Source organism: Haliotis rubra, unplaced genomic scaffold, assembly GCF_003918875.1.
Source record: "Haliotis rubra isolate DU_JTF1 unplaced genomic scaffold, ASM391887v1 Scf313, whole genome shotgun sequence".
NCBI lineage: Eukaryota > Metazoa > Mollusca > Gastropoda > Lepetellida > Haliotidae > Haliotis > Haliotis rubra.
This window is the reverse complement of record NW_025766984.1, coordinates 303,628-330,004: the sequence shown is the minus strand read 5'-3', so window position 1 is coordinate 330,004 and position 26,377 is coordinate 303,628. Positions and strand designations below refer to the sequence as shown.

The 26,377-nt window shown below is 41.9% G+C and overlaps 1 protein-coding gene across 2 annotated transcripts in view; it reads left to right on the top strand.

Annotated features, from left to right (window-relative positions):
* Positions 1 to 23,810, top strand: part of LOC124283313 (annexin A6-like) — a 30,073-nt gene extending 6,263 nt beyond the window's left edge. The window contains exons 4-26 of one of the 2 annotated variants that reach the window (XM_046719347.1): positions 969 to 1,146; positions 6,336 to 6,435; positions 6,705 to 6,886; positions 7,303 to 7,483; positions 8,018 to 8,121; positions 11,998 to 12,073; positions 14,296 to 14,483; positions 15,086 to 15,167; positions 15,640 to 15,734; positions 16,180 to 16,293; positions 16,794 to 16,884; positions 17,459 to 17,785; positions 18,854 to 19,035; positions 19,195 to 19,273; positions 19,465 to 19,550; positions 19,746 to 19,827; positions 19,999 to 20,093; positions 20,329 to 20,442; positions 21,082 to 21,172; positions 21,770 to 22,096; positions 22,451 to 22,632; positions 22,980 to 23,040; positions 23,408 to 23,810. In XM_046719347.1, coding sequence (XP_046575303.1) covers positions 969 to 1,146; positions 6,336 to 6,435; positions 6,705 to 6,886; positions 7,303 to 7,483; positions 8,018 to 8,121; positions 11,998 to 12,073; positions 14,296 to 14,483; positions 15,086 to 15,167; positions 15,640 to 15,734; positions 16,180 to 16,293; positions 16,794 to 16,884; positions 17,459 to 17,785; positions 18,854 to 19,035; positions 19,195 to 19,273; positions 19,465 to 19,550; positions 19,746 to 19,827; positions 19,999 to 20,093; positions 20,329 to 20,442; positions 21,082 to 21,172; positions 21,770 to 22,096; positions 22,451 to 22,632; positions 22,980 to 23,040; positions 23,408 to 23,421 — 3,031 coding nt within the window. In that variant the 3' untranslated portion in view covers positions 23,422 to 23,810. Of the gene's footprint in view, positions 1 to 968; positions 1,147 to 6,332; positions 6,436 to 6,704; positions 6,887 to 7,302; positions 7,484 to 8,017; positions 8,122 to 11,997; positions 12,074 to 14,295; positions 14,484 to 15,085; positions 15,168 to 15,639; positions 15,735 to 16,179; positions 16,294 to 16,793; positions 16,885 to 17,458; positions 17,786 to 18,853; positions 19,036 to 19,194; positions 19,274 to 19,464; positions 19,551 to 19,745; positions 19,828 to 19,998; positions 20,094 to 20,328; positions 20,443 to 21,081; positions 21,173 to 21,769; positions 22,097 to 22,450; positions 22,633 to 22,979; positions 23,041 to 23,407 lie in introns of both variants that reach the window. The other variant, XM_046719346.1, reaches the window with a different exon arrangement.
* Positions 23,811 to 26,377: the final 2,567 nt, after the last annotated feature.

Here is a 26,377-nt window from a genome sequence, read left to right as displayed (position 1 = left end):
CACACTTCAATACCACCACTCCAATACCACCACTCCACCCATCCCCACACATGCATGTACACACACTTCAATACCACCGCTCCAATACCACCTCTCCAATACCACCATTCCACCCTTCCCCACACATGCATGTACACACACTTCAATACCACCGCTCCAATACCACCACTCCAATACCACCACTCCACACATCCCCACACATGCATGCACACACACTTCAATACCACTACTCCACCCATCCCCACACATGCATGTACACACACTCCAATACCACCACTCCAATACCACCATTCCACCCATCCCCACACATGCATGTACACACGCTTCAATACCACCACTTCAATACCACCACTCCACCCATCCCCACACATGCATGTACACACACTTCAATACCAGCACTTCAATACCACCACTCCACCCATCCCCACACATGCATGTACACACACTTCAATACCAGCACTTCAATACCACCACTCCACCCATCCCCACACATGCATGTACACACACTTCAATACCACCACTTCAAACCACTCCACCACCTCCACCCATCCCCATGTACATGCATGTACACACACTTCAATACCACCACTCCAATACCACCACTCCACCCATCCCCACACATGCATGTACACACACTTCAATACCACCACTTCCCCACACAATACACACACCACTCCACCCATCCCCACACATGCATGTACACACACTTCAATACCAGCACTTCAATACCACCACTCCACCCATCCCCACACATGCATGTACACACACTTCAATACCAGCACTTCAATACCACCACTCCACCCATCCCCACACATGCATGTACACACACTTCAATACCAGCACTTCAATACCACCATTCCACCCATCCCCACACATGCATGTACACACACTCCAATACCACCACTTCAATACCACCACTCCACCCATCCCCACACATGCAGCCACTCATCCATGTTTATCACATGCAGGGATGGACTACAGGAAAGCGCGGTTGTTACAAAGACGTTTAACGTGGATGAGTTGATCGAGGAAACTGTTGAAACATCTGATGGCTACGACTACAGCAGCTACAGCAGCTTCTTTGAAACCTCTGATACAGACACTTCCAAGTCCACAGTCAAGTCCAGATCAAAACCCAAGAAAAGAGTAAGTCAGGTTTTTGCTCCTGGGATGCCCTGAAAAAAATACTCATCAATGTAATTAATGCCAGAATTATGAAACAGAAGATGTATTTGAATCAATACGTTTTACACAATAGAATTAAAGTTTCATGCAATATTTTTTAAATGGGTTTATGGGTTTTTTAGCTTAAAAACATTGTTTAACAAGCTTACATTCAGACGTACTTATGCTTATACCTACCTGTTAAGCTACCTACCGTAAGTCGAGTAGAAACGAGGTGTAAACACAAATCAACCCCACCTGTGCAATTACCTCCCCCTTCCCTGTCACCAATCTTTCCGGAGCCTAAGGCCAGAAAGCCGAAGAAGAGCGACAAACAGGCCAAAGTCCAGAGGGGTGGATGGGTGGGACTAAACCGTATGTCTGAATGTAAGCTTGTTAAAACAATGTTTTTAATCTGAAAAAAACCCATGTTTTAGCTTACATTCAGCCGTACTTATGCTTTATCCGTCGGCTGGCGGTGAGGGACAAGGCCCAACCAGTATAATTGCCTATGTGAAGCTGACATACCCCTGGTGACACGTAGTACTGACAGACTTCACAAGGAGGGTTGTTTGTACCCAAGACATAAAGAAAGTACAATAACTACACAATCGCAACAATCCACAAGAGCATAAGGATGACTGGCTCTGTATGCAATCAAGTAGAAAAGCGAGGAATGATGGAGGATGCAAATATCAACGACAGAACTTCACTAAGAACGATGAAGATATAGCATGAGTCGCAGCTCAGGTAACAAAGTCCAACGGGGAGCAATAACTAAGGGAACAAAACCACAACAAGCAGTAAAGGAAACCATGGGATCGTAAGACTGTCAGGCAATAAAGAACAAGAGTGAATCACGTTCACCAACAATTTATTGCAGTAATTACACAAAGTCGAGATACCGAAGACAAGAGTCACTGACGACGGGCGGAGGGAAGTTGTTGTGCGACAACTAGGAGCCCAAATTGGTGGATGCCTGCAACATCTGCCGTCGAGATATCCCGCAAGTAGTGAGAGGCGAAAACCGAAGTGGATTTCCAAAAACAACCTTCCATAATAGCCTGGAGGGAACAGTTACCATGGAGAGCCAATGGGGACGCAAGCACCCAAACTTTGTGAGGGTGGGAAGAGGATGGTGGACAGATGGTGGATCCATATTCTGCGCAGCATATGCCTGAAGAATCACATCCCGTAAGCCAGTAAGAAAGAGTATTTCTGGTGATCTCTGACTTGGAGGTTGGAAACAATGGAACGAATAAACAACAAAAAGTCTTTCGACGTGATTCAGAACGTTGAAGGTAAATGCGTAAAGCATGCACCGGACAGAGGGACAAATCAGCATGTTCTTGAGAACCCAAGATGGCGGAAAGTGGAGGAATGTGAAACATTCAAGCCTCTTGGCCAGGAATCTGATTTTTGGTGAGAACATCCCACCATAGACCAAGATGGACATCGCCATGAACACATTGGTCAAACTGTACCGACCATAATCGATAGCATGAAGCCCAGACACCCGCCGCCGTAGCCAAAGAAAGGAGAAAACGCTGTCTTTTGAGTCAGAAGGTCAAAGGAGACCGTATCCTGAGGTTCATAGGAGTCGCTAGTAAGATCACGCAGAATGACGTTAAGATGCCAAGCAGGAGGATGGAATTTACAAACTTGACTTGATTTTCCACAGAAAAAGCCCGAAGGAGTTTTTTGAGGGGCAGGAACTTTTGTGAGCTTGTCACCCAAATGGGATGAGACAACAGAGGATGGCAGCCAAATAAGTCGAGATGGTCAAACCCTTGAGACTCTGTGAGGACCGAAGGTGAACTAAGAAATCGGCCACCTGTGGAGGCGTAGCAGAAGACGGAACAAACCCCTGTTTCTCGGCAAGAAGTGGAGAAGGAAACCCACTTATCATGATACATTTTACGAGTCATGACACGATGAGCTGATGAAATAAGCGAGGCAGCCCAAACCGAGTGACCCTTCTTGATCAAGGAAGCTTTGAGCAATCCCACACGTGAAGTTGGAAGTTGTGCAACCCCACTTGCAGGGCGTTGCTGTGTGGATGCAACAGAGATCCTCCCGGAATGGAAGAGCGAGTGGAGGCCGATTTACGCCGCATAACAACTCTGGGAACCACGTCCTGGCTGGCCAATAAGGCGCGACCAAAAGCAGACGAAGTCGATTGGTCTGTCGAATCTTCTCCAAAATCAAAGGTAACAGAACGGTGGGAAGGTGATGGGATTGAGCATCCACTCCGTGGGAGAGGGACAAGATGGATGCGAGAGAGCATCAGCAATCACGTTTCTGGCCCCGGGAATGTGACGCGCCCGGACCTCCATGTGTAAGGCGTCGATGAGGGCGAAGAACTCGAACGTGAGGTCGGGGAGAGCAGATGACTGGGTCGATTCCAGTCGGTTGATGTAGTGGATGACCGTCGCATTGTCCGACTGTATAATCAACCGCCTGCCGAAGAGGCGACGTTCCCAATGTTGAATGGCCCGAATGACTGCGTCGAATTCGAGACAATTGATGTGATGAACCTGTTCGTCTGGTAACCACCGCCCGGAGACCTGGTCCCAATTTCTCAAAACAAACTTAAGTTTTTACTCAAATCTCAAACTGAGTTCACAATTTGGAACAGCTGAATTATAAACTCAACTGCATTTTTAAAATATAAAAGCCCAAACAACTAAAGTAATCTATCCACCAAACTCAAATTATCTTCTATAGTTTGAGTTTAATACATATTTCAGTTCATTCTGTGAAATGCATTTTCCTGCGTTTTCTCAAATTTTGAGTGAAAACTCGAACTTAAGTCAAAACTCAGACTTAAGTTTTTTTCGAGAAATCGGGGCCTGATCGTCTTCGAAATGAGCTCCCAAACCCTCCAGCGAAGCGTGGACGAAAAGATGAGACTGAAACGGAGGCACGCTCATAGAGACGCCTTCGCAAACGTTCGACGGCAGGATCCACCACTCCAGATGACGACAGAGATGAACTGGCAAGTGAAGCAGACGATCGGAAAACAGTAGATGGGGGTACAGAAACGGTGCAGGGGACGAAGGTGGAGTAGGCCTCGAGAAGTGAGATCCTGTGCTGACGTCAACAGTCCCAGAACCTCCTGCCAACGGTGCACCGTTGCCGGCGCATGCAGAAGGGCAGGAAGCCAGGCGACAATCTTGTCCCATCGATTTTGAAGAATCACAACCAGATTGAGCGCTGTCTTGAAACGAATGCCCACGTATGTCAAATCCCGGGTGGGGGATAACTCGGACTTCTGGAGGTTTACGATCCACCCTAGGTAAGCTAGAAGTTTGAGGGTGGTAATCATCTCAAGAGGTAATAAAGTCGTGGATGCATCCAGGGTATAGTGGAGAGTGAAAAAGACTCGTTCATGTCCGTAGGAAGTTTCGTAAAAACTGAAGGCAGAAACCTTAAAGAGTCAGGGGTGTTTCCAAGTTGAAAACCCCCAGCAGTGGGGTTTGATGCACCCCTAAGCGTCTGTAAAGTTGGACATCCATGCCAACACTTCATTGGTCCATGGGGGTTGAGGAGGACTATCATCCCCTTCATCCAGAACCAAAGTGGGGGCTGAGTCAACCTTCATGGGCGAAGACTGAGGCGCAGGAGGCACCATAGAGATAGACACAGTCGGCTGAATGACAGGGTCAACAGACGGAAAAAGCACAGCACGCAATTGAGTCAAGATGTCGGGTGGTACAGCAAGAGAGGGAGGAGCGGACGCCGAACTAGACGGCGTGACATCAGGGTACACACTGGACGAAGTGATAGTCACTGTTGGAGGTCGACGTCGGGGAGAACGACTACGCATGTAAGGATAAGGAGAACGACGACTGGAGACGAGTAATCCTCCTCATAAGAACGCCCCAGGCCACAACGGGAAGGAGTAGTTGCCCTTGACCTGTCATAATCATAACGAGGAGGACGATCATACCGAGACGGACGAAAATCCGTTCTGTCATAGTCGTCATAATGCGAATCCATAAAGTGTTCAGAGACTCGATCTATGGAATGCTCCAAACTGTCCCATCAATCCTTGGATTCGTAGCAATCCGGTCGACCACGTCGATCCTTCCATACAGATCGACCAGAACGCTCCAACGAAGTATCCCGCTGACGTGACGAATGACTGCTCGCATAAGAACGATGTGGACGAGAGGGTGTGTTGACACGCGCCCTAGATTCCTTCTTAGCTGGAGTAGGTAAAAACGAAACCACAATGCAGGGAATCACATTATCAGTAGATCGTAAATCCACCGTATCAGTATTTTCAGTCGACACGGACACAATTCTGGTTGGTTGACAGACGATGTACCCAGATCGACACAAGATGGCAAAGTGACAGCGGGAGATGGCTCAGTCGAACTTTTAACTCTGGACGATAAATTGTCGATGACGACAGGCTCCTCCGTCCGATCCCGAGATGAAGCACGCTTCTTCTTATAACGCTGATCAACCTCCCACTTAGCAATAGCTTTCAAATATGCAGTGAAATCCTCCTCGGACAGTTTATCACACAAAATTCACTTCAAGTCAATGGAACATGGAACATAGCCGTCCTTCGCAAGGCAAAACGGACAACTTCTGTGGGGTCAGCCTTAGAAAGTTTCCGTTGACATTGGGAACACGAAGAAGCCATGCTTCAGTCCAACCACACGTGTTCCAAAATATTGTGCAAAACAAAAGTGTTCAAATTGACGGTAGCAGTCACTGAAGCAACCAAGACGTTTACACCAAGAAAAAAGGTAAGTAAAACTTTACTACACAACTCTAACAACACTTCCAACAAAGGAAAAATATAGAGCTCTATTCCACACGTCCTACAGGTACGGAGCGCAGGAAAGATTGGTGACAGGGAAGGGGAGGTAATTGCACAGGTGGGGTTGTTTTTTGTTTACACTTCGTTTCCACTCAGCTTACATTAGGTCGCTTAACAGGTAGGTATAAGCATAAGTACAGATGAATGTAAGCTAAAACATTTATTTTTGGAGTGTGTCATGAATTAAAAAACTAACAGATTTGTCCTTAACTTTTGTTATTTATAAGCAAAAATTGTTTATGTAACCATACTTTTTAAATGCTTGCCTGTGTTGATTGTTAATGGATACAGGTTATGGTAGATATTCTGTATCTTGGTTGTTTGCTTACAGCAGAAATCTCCAACACGCAAACCTCGCAATCATGTGACCCGAGAAGCGTGGGCCAGTGAGGGAGACGTGGAGGGGCGAGATGTTGGGGCCATGGGGGAGACAGGTAGGCTGATAGTTGGCATAAATGAGTTTAAATGGGATTTAACATTGCTCTCAAGGTTGTTGCAATTATATGACAAGATGAATTCACATATTTAAGTGAGTGGTTCTTGTACTAGTCTGGACATATGTTGGTATTATATTTCCATCCCACTGAGACACCATTCAACCCACCAAGCTGACCACTGTCTATCTAATGACTTTGATAGGAGTATCATCCTTTCACATACTGTCAGATGAAATCTCACCTAACAAGCCTGTGATATGTTGCAGCCTACCCACCTGTTCCAGACGGCCCCTTCAACCCCACCAACTACTCAGGGACACAGATAAATGTGTGGGGTGGGGCACCACCAGGGGTGGTGAGTGGACAGCCAGGAAATTTGATATTAGGAGGGTCCCCTCAGTCTCCGTACCCAGTCCAATATGGCTTCCTTACAGAACAGATGATACAGGTGAGCAGTGGATCATATCTGTTTTGTTTTTAATCAGCAAGGTTTGAGATTCACTCTCATCGGCTGCAAACATATTCAGTGGATAATTTCTGTCATGACTAACTGGTGTCACAATACTGTTTCCAAGGTATTGGTGAAACCAGCACGAGTTTATACATGATATTACACAGTATTACAGGAATTACATTTTGTGAATTTGATAATGGAATCTTTTGACTCTGATGATTGTCTGCAATTCTTGGCCCTGTTTCACAAAGCTATCGTAGCACTAAGGTGATCATAACTGCAGTACTTTAACATTGACTTATGACAGTTGTAGCGCTACGATCACTTTGTGAAACGGGTTCCTATGATGAGTTAATATGTTGTTGTGTTGATGGAGGATGAGATCACAGAGATGCCGCCTCTAACTTCAGAAACTGAATGCTGCTAACCGGCCAGTGACAGTGGGGGAGCTGCGCCATCTGATGGAGGAGGCCAGCAGGAACCAAGCTCCGCCTCCCCCTCCCCCAGTACCAGCACCTGCTCCAAAGCCAGCTATAGAGTACAAGCCAGTGTATAAAGACCCACCCCTGGAACCAGTCAGTCCAGGGAAAGGTAGGTGACCCTCCTGTCTACCTATTGTATTTTAAAGTTGATGGAAACAGTACTGTTAGCCTTCAACATATTATATATATGCTTGAGTTGGTTGAATAATGTGTCAGTATTATTAGTCTTCATATTTTATGTATACAAGTTAAAGCTGTGAACAATATGTAAGTACTGTTAGCCATCAACATGTTTTACACTTGAAATTTGCATTAATTTCAATAGTATTGTAGCCTCTGGCTGGGAAATAAATGTTGGAAATTAGGCAAATATATGTAAAAAGAAGAGGTCAGAACCTGATCTGACTCCTTTAAATCTGGTTGGACTGACCAGTGGTCCAGTCTGGGGCATCTCCTACAGTGCTAGAGTCTGTACACCAAGGCCATTGGGATGTGCATAATCATCTCTTCTATCATCAGAACAAATTCAATTCAAAGTCAGTTTTTCACAGGTCATTCAACAGTTCTGTATGATAGAGTATGGAACATTACAACTGTGTTCTTCGGGGATATGTATGTTTTTTATCAATATGTTCAAATCCAGGTGACTTCAAAGGCAACCTACTCCATGTATACGCCCACATGTTGGAACATGCGAAAAACAACGGCGACTTCCGACTGCGAGTAGCAGAACCACGGATGGGCAAGGTAGCTCATGTACACTTCCTATTGTCTTTTCTATCTCTGTAGCATGCTTAGCTTACAGCTGTTGATTATAAAGATTATTAACTCAAAACACAAATAGGTTAATGATGCACACAGGTTGATGTGAAACCTGCTGATCAGGTGAAGTTTTACCTACGAAATTCATGGATGTAGGCTTTACGTAAGGTCAGGAGTCTGAAACAAATGGGTCATTTGTGTCATCAGGATCAGGGGTGTACTGCACATTGTCTTTTATGTAATTTCTCACAAATATTCCCATGGAAACAAATAAGGGAACACATGAAACTACAAGTGTTCCTTTATTCTTATCCAGGTTTCTTCACAAAGAATGTATTGCACTGTGGGTGAAATTCTGGAAATAAATAAAGGAACACTTGTCCTTTCATGTGTTCCCTGAGTATATTTCAACAGTGTTTATTTACTGGTACTGACATGGGCACAGGTGGCACAGTTAGTGGAGAGTCGTGTCCCTTTGGTCAGCCAGAAAGCCTGATGACAAGGGTTCCAATCCCTGGTTATGTTTCCAGGTCTGTCTGCATCATATCCGTGCTCATGGTAATCGTCTAGACCATGCATGACTTCCCACATCGAACTGACATAGTGTTATACCGGGAATACTCTTTAAAGTGATGTTAAACCAAACTCACACTCCCTGTAGGTCCAAGAACTGCTATAGTAACATGACATTATTGATTTACAGGTACTAGAGGGGAAGTTGGAGGATGAAGGATAGGTCCAAGAACGGCTATAGTAACGTGACATTATTGATTTACAGGTACTAGAGGGGAAGTTGGAGGATGAAGGATAGGTCCAAGAACGGCTATAGTAACATGACATTATTGATTTACAGGTACTAGAGGGGAAGTTGGAGGATGAAGGATAGGTCCAAGAACGGCTATAGTAACGTGACATTATTGATTTACAGGTACTAGAGGGAAGTTGGAGGATGAAGGATAGGTCCAAGAACGGCTATAGTAACATTGACATTATTGATTTACAGGTACTAGAGGGGAAGTTGGAGGATGAAGGATAGGTCCAAGAACTGCTATAGTAACATTGACATTATTGATTTACAGGTACTAGAGGGAAGTTGGAGGATGAAGGATAGGTCCAAGAACTGCTATAATAACGTGACATTATTGATTTACAGGTACTAGAGGGGAAGTTGGAGGATGAAGGATAGGTCCAAGAACTGCTATAGTAACATGACATTATTGATTTACAGGTGCTAGAGGGGAAGTTGGAGGATGAAGGATAGGTCCAAGAACTGCTATAGTAACATGACATTATTGATTTACAGGTGCTAGAGGGGAAGTTGGAGGATGAAGGATAGGTGCATAGTATAATGACATTGACATTATTGATTTACAGGTACTAGAGGAAGTTGGAGGATGAAGGATAGGTCCAAGAACTGCTATAGTAACATGACATTATTGATTTACAGGTGCTAGAGGGGAAGTTGGAGGATGAAGGATAGGTCCAAGAACTGCTATAGTAACATGACATTATTGATTTACAGGTACTAGAGGGGAAGTTGGAGGATGAAGGATAGGTCCAAGAACTGCTATAGTAACATGACATTATTGATTTACAGGTACTAGAGGGAAGTTGGAGGATGAAGGATAGGTCCAAGAACTGCTATAGTAACATGACATTATTGATTTACAGGTACTAGAGGTAGTTAGTTGGAGGATGAAGGATAGGTCCAAGAACTGCTATAGTAACATGACATTATTGATTTACAGGTGCTAGAGGGGAAGTTGGAGGATGAAGGATAGGTCCAAGAACTACAGGCTATAGTAACGTGACATTATTGATTTTACAGGTACTAGAGGGAAGTTGGAGGATGAAGGATAGGTCCAAGAACTGCTATAATAACGTGACGTTATTGATTTACAGGTGCTAGAGGGAAGTTGGAGGATGAAGGATAGGTCCAAGAACTGCTATAGTAACATGACATTATTGATTTACAGGTACTAGAGGGAAGTTGGAGGATGAAGGATAGGTCCAAGAACGGCTATAGTAACGTAACGACATTATTGATTTACAGGTACTAGAGGGAAGTTGGAGGATGAAGGATAGGTCCAAGAACTGCTATAGTAACATGACATTATTGATTTACAGGTACTAGAGGGAAGTTGGAGGATGAAGGATAGGTCCAAGAACTGCTATAGTAACATGACATTATTGATTTACAGGTGCTAGAGGGAAGTTGGAGGATGAAGGATAGGTCCAAGAACGGCTATAGTAACGTGACATTATTGATTTACAGGTACTAGAGGGGAAGTTGGAGGATGAAGGATAGGTCCAAGAACTGCTATAGTAACGTGACATTATTGATTTACAGGTACTAGAGGGGAAGTTGGAGGATGAAGGATAGGTCCAAGAACTGCTATAGTAACATGACATTATTGATTTACAGGTGCTAGAGGGGAAGTTGGAGGATGAAGGATAGGTCCAAGAACTGCTATAATAACGTGACATTATTGATTTACAGGTACTAGAGGGGAAGTTGGAGGATGAAGGATAGGTCCAAGAACTGCTATAGTAACATGACATTATTGATTTACAGGTACTAGAGGGGAAGTTGGAGGATGAAGGATAGGTCCAAGAACTGCTATATATGCTATAATGACATTATTGATTTACAGGTGCTAGAGGGGAAGTTGGAGGATGAAGGATAGGTCCAAGAACTGCTATAGTAACATGACATTATTGATTTACAGGTGCTAGAGGGGAAGTTGGAGGATGAAGGATAGGTCCAAGAACTGCTATAATAACGTGACATTATTGATTTACAGGTACTAGAGGGGAAGTTGGAGGATGAAGGATAGGTCCAAGAACTGCTATAGTAACAGTGACATTATTGATTTACAGGTGCTAGAGGGGAAGTTGGAGGATGAAGGATAGGTCCAAGAACTGCTATAATAACGTGACATTATTGATTTACAGGTACTAGAGGGAAGTTGGAGGATGAAGGATAGGTCCAAGAACTGCTATAGTAACATGACATTATTGATACAGGTGCTACAGGCACTAGAGGGAAGTTGGAGGATGAAGGATAGGTCCAAGAACTGCTATAGTAACATGACATTATTGATTTACAGGTACTAGAGGGGAAGTTGGAGGATGAAGGATAGGTCCAAGAACTGCTATAATAACGTGACATTATTGATTTACAGGTACTAGAGGGAAGTTGGAGGATGAAGGATAGGTCCAAGAACGGCTATAGTAACATGACATTATTGATTTACAGGTGCTAGAGGGAAGTTGGAGGATGAAGGATAGGTCCAAGAACTGCTATAGTAACATTATGACATTATTGATTTACAGGTGCTAGAGGGGAAGTTGGAGGATGAAGGATAGGTCCAAGAACTGCTATAGTAACACTGACATTATTGATTTACAGGTGCTAGAGGGAAGTTGGAGGATGAAGGATAGGTCCAAGAACTGCTATAGTAACATGACATTATTGATTTACAGGTACTAGAGGGGAAGTTGGAGGATGAAGGATAGGTCCAAGAACTGCTATAGTAACGTGACATTATTGATTTACAGGTACTAGAGGGGAAGTTGGAGGATGAAGGATAGGTCCAAGAACGGCTATAGTAACGTGACATTATTGATTTACAGGTACTAGAGGGGAAGTTGGAGGATGAAGGATAGGTCCAAGAACTGCTATAGTAACGTGACATTATTGATTTACAGGTACTAGAGGGGAAGTTGGAGGATGAAGGATAGGTCCAAGAACTGCTATAGTAACATGACATTATTGATTTACAGGTGCTAGAGGGGAAGTTGGAGGATGAAGGATAGGTCCAAGAACTGCTATAGTAACGTGACATTATTGATTTACAGGTACTAGAGGGGAAGTTGGAGGATGAAGGAGACGGCTTCAAACTGACGGTTGTTCTCTCCAAACCCGGAGTGCCGAGTGAGTCCAGCTCTCAATCAGAGTGACATAGAACACAATTCAGATAGACGACTTGCAGACTAGATAACCTAGGACACATACAGTCTACAGCTATAAGGGTGTTCCCTGGCCTCAAGTAATACATCTTCAGTGATTTGTACACCATTACGATAACATTGCTTTCAACTTAATGTGCACACATTTAGAAAATCTTGTACATGAGTAGTTTCTGAAACTGGAAATAAAACTTGAAAAACGTTTATCTGTAGTGACAATTCCAGTGCAGGATGATGTACATGTCTGTCAAATACACATCAGGATTTACAGGGGATGTAGAAAGCTTCTTATAATGCAAAGATTGTGTAGATTATAAATATTTGAAGAAGTGATATGTGACACAACTGTCTCTATACAGAGAAAGTGTAACAAACTGGCACATTTGACAATGCAGTTTAAACATTTTGTTCACATGAACATGAAACCAGAAATTACCTGAAAGTGAATTATGCCGAAACAGCATTCTAAACAGATTCCATGAAGTATATCAGTATTTTGTTGAGTCAACCATGGGTGTAGAAATACATGTCTGGAGACAGAACCAACACTCATGCAATTATGCATTACCTTTGTAACCTGTTTACCTTTACCTGATGGTACCTTTACCTGATGGTACCTCTCCATCAGTCTTACATCAAGTCCCCATTCCATGTCAATGAAGTCTTATACTCATGTCCCGAGGCCATGTGAGTTTCTGCAGCACTACAGCTATGATCAGTCAGTGGAGCCGATCTCAGCGTTAATATCTGTAATATATACATAACCAGAAAGATTTTTGCTTGAAGTACATGACTTATTTCCTCCTTTGTCATTCCTACGCAATAAGGACCCTGTAGAAACAATATGGACCCTGTAGAAACAATAAGGACCCTGTAGGACCAATAAGGACCCTTGTAGAAACAATAAGGACCCTGTAGAAACGTCATGGTGGCGGAATAAGTAATCAGTTATTGTAGTTTACATTATATTTTTTGACAGAAATAATGCAGTGAGCATGTGAGATAGGATAGAATTCCTTGTTTTCCATATTTGGGCATCTGTAGAAACATCCTGGGTTTTCTGTCAGTCTTTAGTAGTCAGTAGTAACAGTGACGTAATATGTCAATGACTATTTTCCATGCCTGTTTTGTACATGTTTACTGTATGGCTACGTCTGTGATACCTCTCTATACATTCTGTACCACTTTTCTGTACAGAAATAAAAAAAATATCTTGAAACATCTATTTTGTTCTTATTTACTTGGACACTTTTGGTTGATGGTTTCATATTAAAGTAACCATGGTAACAGCAAAATTTTGTTTACAAGAAAGCCCAGGTTGTTGATAAAATAGTGAGATTACCTTGATGGTAGACATGATTGTGTTCAGTTACTCTCTCTCTGATGAAAGATGTAGGCAAAGAAACAATTTTTACAACTAGAAATGGTTTTACTGAATGGTTCAACTTTTGATTTCATCTTACATTCAATAAGCAGACAGCAATGTATATCATAGGTGTCATTTTATGACAAGACCATATACTTTGTGGATTTATTTTCTTCTTAGACTTGAGCTAAACACTTCCTGATGAAGAAATGCAACCTGAACATTTGGAATACTATATTTGCCAACTGCAGACAGAATACTGCAAATGTCAGCTTCTTTGGCTGCTTTTAACTAAGATGGAGAATATATGCTGTACGGACAAAATGTGTGTTGCCAGTTTGAAACACAGAACTCCTGATCCTAATTAACAGAAAAAACGAATACTCATTCTTCTTTAACAGTTTGATCATCATTAACAGTCATAATTATAGAACATAGATCCTCATAACTATGGGAAAATGGTGAACATTTGATCTTCATAGACCCTGGAAACACACCAAACTTGACCTTTTATAAGAAACAGAAACACAGAACACGCAACTCTCATAAACAGTTGAAAATACAGAAAACGTGACTCTCATAAACAGTTTGAAAAACACAGAACACTCCCTCCTTAGGAAGAGTTGGAAATTACCTCACAGAACACTTAATCCTCTCACACAATCAAACCACAGATCTATAGATCCCATGAACAGTTGGAAAAGCAGAGAAAAATCAATCCTCAGGAAAAAGAACCACAGAACACTCTATCCTTATAAACAAATACACTGTAAACCTGAGCAGAGTGGTGCTACTTGCAGTGGGCTGGTCCATTATTTCAGGGGGTACAGTAAAGAAGAAGAAGCCACCACCAGCAGCAGCTGCACCACCACCCACCCACCCTCCCTGGAAGCCAACTGGTAGTGCCTCGGACACCTCCAAGAAGTCAGAGAAACAGGAGAAGCCAAAGAAGAAGGATCCCCCAGTTAAGAAGGATCCTTACTATGCCATGGAAACTGAGGATCTCAATGTAAGATAGTGTAACACTCTTAAATATGGTTTCATTCAACGACAGGAAGGTTTAGATAACATTGTACCCAGGGTCACGTGCCAATTTTCTGTAGGTCAAGACATTGTAAGTAACATCTGGGTAAAGCTTATAACATTATCTCTTATGGTTATCGTTAACTGCTAAATTATAATGCTTAATAACATAGCAGAGCAAAAAACTGTTCTTTAGTGATGTGACACAAATTTGCTGGGACTGTCAATATGCCAATCCAAGTGCCATTTAAGGGGTTTGTATGAAGATTATTGCTATTTCTGCTACTTGTAACAAGGTTAACCATCTAAATCCATTAAGGCGTGAACATGCTGTAGGTGACATGGTGGAGCAGGTGTCAGAGCTGGGCTCACTTGCACAAAGCGATTTTAGCGCTACAATGATTGTAACTCCCATTCTCCAACATAGGCTGAGATAGGCATAGCGCTAAGATCGTTTTGTGCAAGTGGGCCCTGGCAGTTAAGGGAATATGACAATACACTGACCAGGTGTAGCCTAAACAGATCACTTGCTTATGTTATTAGTACAATGAGGTATATTAGTGATATGTCGTGTGTTTGTTCCTGCAGCAAGAGGGTACAGTGGTGCCATATGCAGCCTTCAATGCGGAACAAGATGCTGAAGTCCTCAAACAAGCAATGAAGGGCCTGGGTAAGCTGAGAGAGAAGACCATCAGGCCAGCATGGCTACTTAGACAACCCATCATTATGTTATCATGCATGTCATGGTTTATGGGGAATACCTTGACATTAAAGAGAAAGCAAATTCTAACATGCCGTATATTGTCATGGTCACTTATGTTAAGGCATAACCATGGTTATAGAGCATGCAATCGATACATGAAAGCAAAATTATCTGTACATGTTTATTGTATATAATGCAGTTTTGGAGAAAAAATGAATGTGATAATGGACATGTGGACATATTGACAATAGACATATTGCATCATAGCATGTCTATATCCTGATGTACACGTGGTATTACTAGTGGTCTTTTACTGAGCCATGGTCTAATATTGGTACTTGACTTGTCTCAAGCTATTGATGTTTTGGTCCCCTAGACTTAAGGCTAAGATTTCTTGGCATATGTAATTTGAAGGACACAATGTGCTGCATGTTTCCAGGGACGGACGAGAATGCCATCATCAACGTGCTGCCCTACCGGTCCAACCCTCAACGGATGGAAATTGTCTCAATGTATAAAACAATGTTTGGAAAGGTAAACTATCATGTTCATGTGTTACTACATTTCCTTATATGTATTATATCCTAAATGTTTTTTTCAAAGGTAATTAACCTGAAACTAGCCCTTACAATGTCAACTGAATCAGTAGTGACAATATATTTACATGAAACCAACTCTGACAGTATGTGACTGCAATATAGTTCCAATATTGCTGAGTGTGTCATTAAGCAACTAACACACTGACAGTATGCTTACGTCAAATCAGACACTATATCTATATCAAATCAACCCAGACAATATATTACATCACATCAGCTCTGACAATGTATGTCACATCAATTCAACCCAGACAATATATTGACATCATATAAACCCTGTACTTTTTGCCTCCATCCTCTTGATTGAGAAAACCCTTTAAACCAGGAAACATATCCTGACCTTATGACATATATGAAAATATGACCACTTACAACTGCAGGACTTGATAGAGGACTTGAAGTCTGAGCTGAGTGGATCATTCCAGGATGTGGCCAAGTTCCTGTGCATGGCCCCAGCTGAATTTGATGCCTACCTGCTCCGCAAGGCTATCAAGGTAAAGTACCAGGACAGTTGGCGTCTGCTTGCTGGAATTACTATCACATCTTTCGTAAAATATAAAACCTCTCTGCATGAACATCTTAACTTTAAGAAGACCCGGGTTTGACTGCCCATATGGGTACAATGAATAAATGTTAAAACTGTAGCATGGTATCTTAGAGGGATAGCTCTATTCCAGACTAGGTCAAGCAACTACACAATTCACACTTCATGCATGCAGATTCCTAAATAAGTGCAATAATTTTAAACATTGAACCTTATTTCACCTCACCTCCTGAGACATCACAACTATAGATGCACTAGCAGGATCTGCTGATTGTGGGTTTGTATCCCAGATATGCCAGAAGGTGAGCTTCTGTACCTTATACTAGGGAAAGTGTCATCTACCAAGCTCACCATAGCTTTTTGACCCCAATTCAGCTTCTACAGCTAGATCTAACTCAAATGCCATTCTCCTGCTGTACTATTACCATTAACATAAGCATGTTGTTGCAGGGTCTAGGAACTGATGAGGATGTCCTCATCGAGGTGCTATGTACACGTTCCAACGCCCAGATACAGGAGATCAAGAAGAAGTATAAAGAAAGTAAGACAAAATGTTTGATCCTTATGTGTATGTGACAGATCCTAACAGTGAGGGTCTACTGTTTTCTTCCACACATCTTAGTTTGGACATTAAATATGCAAACCTTATCTGCAGTAAGGTTATATGGTCTCAATATGATACTGGTCAGGTGGGCTACGAGCCTTAAAAGTTACCTGCCAGTTTCAATTTTCACTGGCTTATATATATATATCACATTTTTCCCCCTAAAAATTTGATTCTGCTTAGGTATCAATAAACTGCGAAACATCAGGAAATGTTATAAAGGGTGACAACTCTGTGCTCACAACCTTGTTCTATATCAGGTTGACATTACATTTTTTATGGTCGTATTGATTTACAGAAACAGAAGAACTCTCTTATTTAAACTAGGAGGTATGCGTAAAAGAATTACTGATACATTTTAGCGTCCAGTCACAGCCTGGGTTTATGCGCAATCATTGATGACTTTGAGTAGGAGCTCATCGCCACATGGCTTTCTTTATTCACTCTCTGCCAATTTGAAATATTGTCCAAAGCAACACTTGGGTTAACTCACTCTCTCCCGTCCTCTCAGAGTTCAACAAGGATCTTGAGAAGGACATCATTGGCGACACCTCGGGTCACTTCAAGCGCCTCCTGGTGACATTGGTCCAGGCCAAACGGAGCGACTCTACCGAGGTGGACCGAAACAAGGCCCACCAGGATGCCAAGTCTTTGTATGAAGCAGGGGAGAAGAAGTGGGGGACGGATGAGTCCAAGTTCAATGTCATTCTAGGCTCTCGAAGCTACCCACAACTTCGAGCCATGTTTGAGGAGTACAAGAAGATATCCAAGAAGGATATTGAAGATGCGTTGAAGAGTGAGATGTCGGGAGACATACTCCGAGGGATGCTCACAATAGGTAGGTTTACCAGTTTGTGTGTCAGTTTGTTTTTCCAATTGATATTTTGATGAGACACCTTGATGTTAAATATGATTCAAAGCAGCTGTTAGACCAAGATTGTAACACTGAGTATTTATGTAGTGTAAGAATGTGTATGGAGAGCAGATTTCAGTGATGTATCATCATATTACTATGCAGGAAAACATTTATGCTTCTCAACATTTGCTAAGGACCAAAATAGTTTAGATTCTTCAATCAAAGGTGTGGTCCTAAGTAACTGTTGAGTAGTGTATGTCTGAAAGCTTGTATACTTCTTCCTGAGGAACAATGTCATCTAAGATGGGATATATTGTTTTACAAATATACAGCATCAGCACATCAAAATGGCTTTTAGTTTGAGCCTAAACATGATTTACTTCTTCTGTATCCTTTAAATCCTGGAGGGGGTGGGGTAGCCTAATGGTTAAAGCGTTGGCCCGTCACGCCGAAGGCCCGGGTTCGAATCCCCACATGGGTACAATGTGTGAAGCCCATTTCTGGTGTCCCCCGCCGTGATGTTGCTGGAATATTGCTAAAAGCAGCGTAAAACCAAACTCAGTCAGTCAGTTTAAATCCTGGAGGCATGTAGGGATAACTTCTTTCATGTTTGTGAAGATTTTACAGGGGTTCTTGCCTCTTCATCATGCTCATCGTGTGAATCCTGAGTAGTGTCATCATTTGGGAGTTTATCATCCACTTCTGGCAAGTCATTTTCTAGGATGTGGGGTATATTTGATAATACATAAGGATAAAATGGGAGTAAGCATATTGTGTTTATACATATGTTTACACAAGGTAGGAATAATATGGAAAATTAACAATATAACAAAATGACCAATGGGATAAATGGTATAGAAACGTATTCAGTTTCAAGAAGAATGATGATGCTAGATGTGCTAACACAGAACTGACAAGGGTAACAATATAAAAAACAATTGTGACAGCAAAACCCCTCCAAAATATCTCTCCAACTAACCAGACAGATATCCTCTCTCAGTGCCCTGCGGTGAAGCTATGTTTGATGATGTTATTTCTGGTCTTGTTCAGTGCGCTGTGTGAAGAACAAGTTCGGCCATTTTGCCCGGCAGCTACAGAAGACCATGAAGGGTCTGGGAACAGATGATGACACGCTGTGCCGCGTGGTGGTCAGCCGATGTGAGATAGACATGGTGCAGATTAAGGAGGAGTTTGAGAAGCTGACTGGACAGACTCTGCAACAATATGTAACAGTAGGTAGTCAGCAGGCAGTTCCTAAACTTACCAGTATCTCCTGTTATATCCAGATGAGCTTGGTTCAATTTATGATATTATTTGCGAAATGTGTTCAATAAATACTTTTGGTTTTGAGATTCTTAAGATTCCCACACATTTTATTTTGTATTTGACAGGATGACATTTCTGGAGATTATCGTAACATCATCCTGGCTCTAGTGAATGGCGGACCACCTCCTGCCTCCAGTGTGCAGTGTAAGTTGGGTCTATTATCTCCCCTTGCTATAGTAAAGTTGTATTTACGATCCTCACAATATGCAGCTGCATGCACCTTTGATATACCTTGCTTGTGGGGTTAGTTTGATTCTGTGTGATCCATTGGTTGAGGAACAAATAAACGTAGTTTGAGACAAGTGTGTGATGATGATGATGATGATATGTTTCAGCGGGGAAGGGTTTTGTGGAGGCAGTGAAGAATAAAACTGAGGAAGAACTTGATGAAGAGGTTCGCTTAGAAACAGAGAAAGTGGAGGTAAGTTACAACAGCTGGCAGACAGACAGACAGACAGACTGTTATGGAACAGATTGTGTTGTTACACTAACCAAAGTTCAAGATTCTGTCACTGTAGAATACTGTAGAATATGGTGGCCCATGTTAACTACTACATATCTGAGTTAGACATGTCCTATGATAGACTGTTGGATTCCAAACACATCCCTGTTCCAGGCTGACCCGACGGTCACTCCATTCGAGGGCTTCAACGCTGAGCAGGATGCAGAGGCCTTACGTAAAGCCATGAAAGGTTTCGGTGAGTTTCCGCATGTCACATCACAAACATTCATTCAGGCATCAATGTATATTCTCGATACTTCAGTAAAATTTCACACACTAGATATGTGTGTTGTGTAACAGTCATGTAACCATGGGATATGATGTGATGTTGTGTTACCATGGTGATAGTCATGTGATGTACTTTCAGGTACGGATGAGAAGGCTATTATCAACATCCTGGCCTACAGATCCAATGAACAGAGAGTGGAGCTAACCTCAAAATTCAAGACAATGTTTGGAAAGGTGGGTTCTGCTTCCTCGGCATCAATACATACACACATGTATCACCATTTTGTCCAGAGTGATGTATCATGCAGACAACATGTGTGCACTACTTAGTTTTGAATTGGGGATCTCCATACTAAAAGACCCTTGTGGATTCTTCTGTGTCACACATGGCGTGAGTCCATTGATGGTGATTTCAAACATGGTGCCAAACCAAACTAGCCCCTACTCAATAGCTGCTTGTATTCCCCAGGACCTGTCGAAGGAGCTGTCGAGTGAGCTGAGTGGCAACTTCAAGACACTCTGCTTGGACATGTTGTTGTCTTCAGCAGAGTTTGATGCCAAGAAACTCAACAAGGCTGTGAAGGTAAAGATGAAAGATAACGTCCCATTTCATTATGTGAACCCACATATGTATATTTGAAGTTTCCTTCTTGCTGATGTAGTAATCTACACTGTGATGACACTCAGACTTTATAAGGAAGATTGTTTTCAAATATGTCATAAAACTTGTGTCAAATGCGTCATTATCTAACCAATATGATGAATACATGAGTCTTTTAATGGATAACAATGGATCAAGAAGTTGTTATCCATAAACAGTGTCAAGTATTCTTGTTCTTCCAACTTCTAAATGCCTATCAAAGACTACATCTAACTAGTTCAGCAAATACAAGCCTTGTTCTCATGTCTGAAGCACATCAATGATACCTAATGATCAATGAACAATCACAAACTGTCTTGACAAATATTCTCAAAGCACCTGACATTATTGCTCCAGACAATGAATCAGGATACATTACAATTACACAAATTATTTGGCTTCTTGTGATTAATGCATAACTAAGAACAACAAAGGAAGAAAACAGTTTGGGGGTAAAATGAATAGGCAAACCACAGAAAGGAACAGTTTGTATGTTGTTCTGAACATAAGCCCCAGTCTTACTCTCCTCCCGAACCCACATCCCAAGCTGGTCCATGCTAACTAGTGTATGATCTTGTACAGGGCCTGGGGACAGACGAGAAGGTGCTTGTGGAGATAATCTGTACCAGGACCAATGAGCAGCTCAAGGTCATCAAGGAGACATACAAGACAAGTGAGTTCATTGACCATAGAAAGTTTTATGAGTACTTTGAGCCCGCTATGTGTTCATCGCCCGGCTGACACCCTGTGTTCATCAACCCACTCTCTGGAGTTCATTGTCCCTTTTGGGAGTTTGACCCCCTACCTGTGTTCATCATCCGACCCATAAGTATTCATCAGTTCATCATCTGATTGTGTTGTCATCTCAGGCGCTCATTATCCCGCTTCCTTCGTAGCAGACGCGGTGGGGGAGCCCAGTGGTTAAAACATTTGCTCGTCACACCAAAGACCAGGGTTCGATACCTCACATGGATACAAAGCCCACTGGTGTTCCCTGCCGTGTTATGGCTGGAAAATTGCTAAAAGTGGTGTAAAACATAACTCGCTTACACCCTCACTCCTTGGTAGCGGGATCCCCCCCTTCTACCTGTGTTCATCATCCTACCCAGAAGTATTCAGCAATTCATCATCTGACTCCCTTGTGTATATCATACCTCTCTCTTGGTTTCACGCACGCACCCACCACCCCCCACACACACACGCACCAATGTTGGTCTCTCCTATATTTGTCACCAGACTCACCTGTGTATGTCTGTATTCATCTCCACAGTGTTCAACAAGGATCTGGAGGCAGATGTCGCTTCTGACACGTCTGGTCATTTCAAGAGCCTCCTGGTGGCATGTCTGCAAGCCAATCGTCCAGAGGAGCCCACATTTGACCGTAACCAGGCCAAGCTTGATGCTCAGGAGCTTCTGGATGCTGGGGAGAAGAAATGGGGGACAGATGAATCCCGATTCAACGTGATCCTGGTTTCCCGTAGTTACGCTCAGCTGAGAGCAACATTCCAGGAGTATGCCAAGCTGGCCAACAAGGACATCGAGGACACCATAACAAGCGAAATGTCAGGGGACCTGAAGGAAGGATTCCTTGCAGTCGGTGAGAGAACACAAGGAATAATACACACAGTCGAACAATTATTCAGGACTTATGAGAAAAATTATTCTTTTTCATTCTAAATAATGCTTTAATGTTCGTCTCAGGAGCTTAAAAGTCAGGGCCTCATTCCTTCCTCTAAGTAGCTATAGCACTACAACTGTCATATGTTTGCGTTAAAGCATGCATGTTACTGATGTCTTAGTGATGCCACTCTGTGGAACAGGACTGTGAGAACCCTGTAATCTTGTTAGATACCAGTGCCAAGTTCTACTTTTAACATTAAGATGACAATAAAATCATTAACCTGATCATTTAGAAAACATTATTATTTGTATTTATTTTCTCACCTTCTAGTCAAATGTATCCGCAACAAAGCATTCTACTTTGCATCGGAACTGCACCGAGCTATGAAGGGTCTTGGTACGGACGACAACACGCTGGTACGTGTTGTTGGGTCTCGGTGTGAGGTGGATATGGTGCAGATCAAGGAGGAGTTCCAGAGGAACTTCAAACAGACTCTGGGGATGTTCATCAAGGTAAGTAACTGCTTACTGTCTTCAAACATTATCTTAATCTATGATTGTGAGGTAATTCTTACAATTTTCAGATACTTTTCACAATGTCGTTTACTGTTTTAGACGTTGACACTGGAGGACATTCAGTCAAGACAGAAACCATTGATTGTAGAATGCAAAATAGTGGTGAAAAGTACATGAATTAATCAGTGATGATGCTCGCTGTTCGCTAACAGATATTTTGCTCCAATCAGTTCCCCTCTGTATGAAGAGAATTTTCTGAGAGCTAACTGCTATGGAGGGGACATATTTGTAATAGGCATGAATATTTCTTCTTCCACAAGCTAACTATGTGCCTGTTTTTGCAGGATGACACCTCTGGGGACTACCGAACCATGCTGTTGGCTCTGATCCGTGACGAGAGTGTAGGTGAGTGCAGGGTCAAACAGCAGTGCTCCTCTCAGGGAGAGACGGGCTTCTAGTGGATTGTTCTAATCTACATGTCTTATATGGGTTTAGGATTCTAACATTTCCCATTGCATGTTGATTAAGCTGTATCTTTTGATTTCACCTCTGAAAAGATCTGTTATATCTGTTGTTACCACATAAAGATGGACAATGATAAACAGTTGTTACCATATGTACTACATAATGGGGGAGGGGGAGGGGAGAGATCATGTTATAAGATGGTTATCACATGGTACTATGTAAAGGCAGGTCAGTTGTGGAACATGTCATAACGTGGAACAATGATTTTGACAACATACTATTTTACTCAGTGTTTCTGTTATTTCAGGCAAGAAGAAGTAAATGAGCCATCCTCCAGCAACAATAACCACTTCCATCTGATATTCACAACAGAACTGCTCTGTAATTCCTACTGTAAAATGACAACCATATCTCATATATAGGGTAGTTCCTTCCAAGACCTGTAATCATCTAGTCCAACTGCACAGCTGTGTATTATTGTAGAGCATATACATCCTCGTGAGATAACAATACATTTGCCAATTATTTCACACACACTTGCAATTTTCAAACACCTCAGCCAGAGAAGCAATTGCTTTTCCTATTTTCAACCAGAACATTCCTACACAATGGAGAACATTCTAGCACTGCACGAATCCTTGCCTGGTTGTGAATGTTCTCAGCACATGCATTCCATCTTTGTAGGCATTCTGTCTTTTAAATTTCTGATTGTTATATTTTATAATTAGATCTACATATACACATTTTTTAAATTATACTTATATATATTCTAATACTGTCTGTTTTACTGTGCCAACCTGTTTACATGTAAATCCTGCTTTGAGATATGCAGCCCACAGAAATTTTCGTTGAGTGGATCATGAAGGTCCCATAGAAATTTGTTGTATGTAAATATCTATGATTAATTCAGTAATTTAGCTGATTAACATTACAAATGAACCCAGAACACTGAAGACAACAAAGTAATTGGATAACAGAAGAGCAGAAATGTTTCTCTGTGATGAATCCTTTGAAAATGCTTCCTTAAATATCGATAGTACATGATCATAACAGGTTAGCACAACAAATTGTACTTGTGCCTTATACACCTATAGCGTCCAGTAGAATCTTAAATAGCATACAAATATATTTAACATATGAATATATATTGCATACTTTAGAAATGATCAGCTATCATCAATTGACCCAATGACTGTGATATACATCCATCAGCTGTAAAGTGTTCATTAAGTATCAGTGTCAGATTTTTTATTGTAGGCCATCCAGAAAGTGTTACGTCCGTCCGTAGGCATTTATTTTGTTGCCTGTTACCCTTCGTATGTCTCTGTTATGAACCAGGGCCCTTATTCTCGAAACGTTCGTAGCCCTAAGAATTCTTAACTTTGATCGTAGCCAGTGTGTTAAGAATGGGCTTAAGAAGGTTGTAGGGCTACGAACGTTTCGAGAATAGCTAGCCAGTTTGTTTGTATTGTTTTAGCATTGTTAGAAGATCTGACATAAAACTGTGTATTATATGATTGACTTGTTATATTTTCTGAATGATCTGTTTTTCTAAAGCTGAGCCAGCAATATTCCAGGAAAGTGATGTGGCCTATATATAATCTGGGTGGGATGACAGGCACGCTGCCAAGTAGCAGAGCCTGACTAACTGGTCCATTTAGTTGATGCCTGTGAGAAGCATGGGGATATAATGAGATGACAGTACTCTAAATGTGATTGACTGATTCATGCACCAGAGATGACTGAATACCAGTACTGATTGAATACCATAGATGGGTGCAGTCATCATAGCTGGATCATGTCTAAAGTCATCATGGTGGTTTTAAGATGATACCCAACCAGTCAGGCCACATGTGACAGACAATCCAGTGGTTGATATTGTCAAGACCGATCCAAGTCTCTGGGGCCCAATTACACACTATCAACCAAGTCACTGAACAACTCCTCAGTTTAATGACTCCTAATGACCAACCATTTGATATTTGAGGGTCTGACATGTTATTTTGAGACCGTTAAGAAAGTTTTCTTTGACAATTATTTTTGGAGGCTGACAAAGTAAACATCTTTTCCTCATAATCCATCCTCCCCTTCCCCATTCCCCAAATGGTGAGACCCTTATGACCATGGTGCAGGTAAAATCACAGCTCCTCATCATCTGATTCATCACACTCTTACAAGCGACATATAGGTTGAGGAGAAGATGGGGATGGCAGGCAATCCCAGTGGAGATCAATTCACAGTGTTTAATTGTTTGTTGTTTAACGCCAAACTCAGCAATATTCCAGCTATGTGGCGTCAGTCTAGAAATAATCGAGTCTGGACCAGACAATCCAGTGATCAACAGCATGAGCATCAATACCAACACACAGTGAAAAAAACACAACTAGAAACATTGTAACATTGTTTAATGCTGACCTTCTATGTACATGTAACACAACACTGTGTTCGCCCTGAATCCTTGGCTGACATGACACATGGCTCCAACACGAGTCCAAGCGTACACGTCGCTACTCATCCCACGTCACTATTCATTCTGCAATCATGGTCTACAATGATCACACCTGTGTACACATGTAACCACGGCAACATGTACACATAAATGAAACCGGAATCGGATCCTTGCCACAACAAACATGAACTATTCAATTTGTCTTGTTCATATCTTAAACATTCGACATATGAATAAGCTATTATTACTGTCTATTGTTTGGTTTTAAATTTTATAAGCAGTTAAAACAATACATTAATAAATGACATCACTTATTTTACATTCTCCACTTGCTGGCCTGGATAGTAAATATAACGTCAGTCAGCAATATCACTGGAATCCCCAGTACCATTAAGTAGGAGGCATGGGGACCTATTCTGACCTGGAATCCCCTTGTTGTCTGTAACAATGGGTAGTTTGGACTTGAGCTATTTTCTAAACTTTGGGCAAGATGTCTTTGAAACAAAAAATACAGCTTAATACATGCATTCAGGGCTAGACAATCATCTTCAAGAAACCAAAGAAAAAATAGAGGCCAACATTCTTGTACATCATTAAATATTAAGTCATATTTCAATATCACTTTGAAAACAGACCTCCCAAATAATACTGATCAGAGCTCTAAATATTTCATATAATCATCTGCAATCAGAGCTCTAAACATTTCATATGATCATCTGCAATCCCAGCTCTGAGCATTACATGTGATCATCTGCAATCCCAGCTCTGAGCATTACATGTGATCATCTGCAATCCCAGCTCTGAGCATTACATGTGATCATCTGCAAT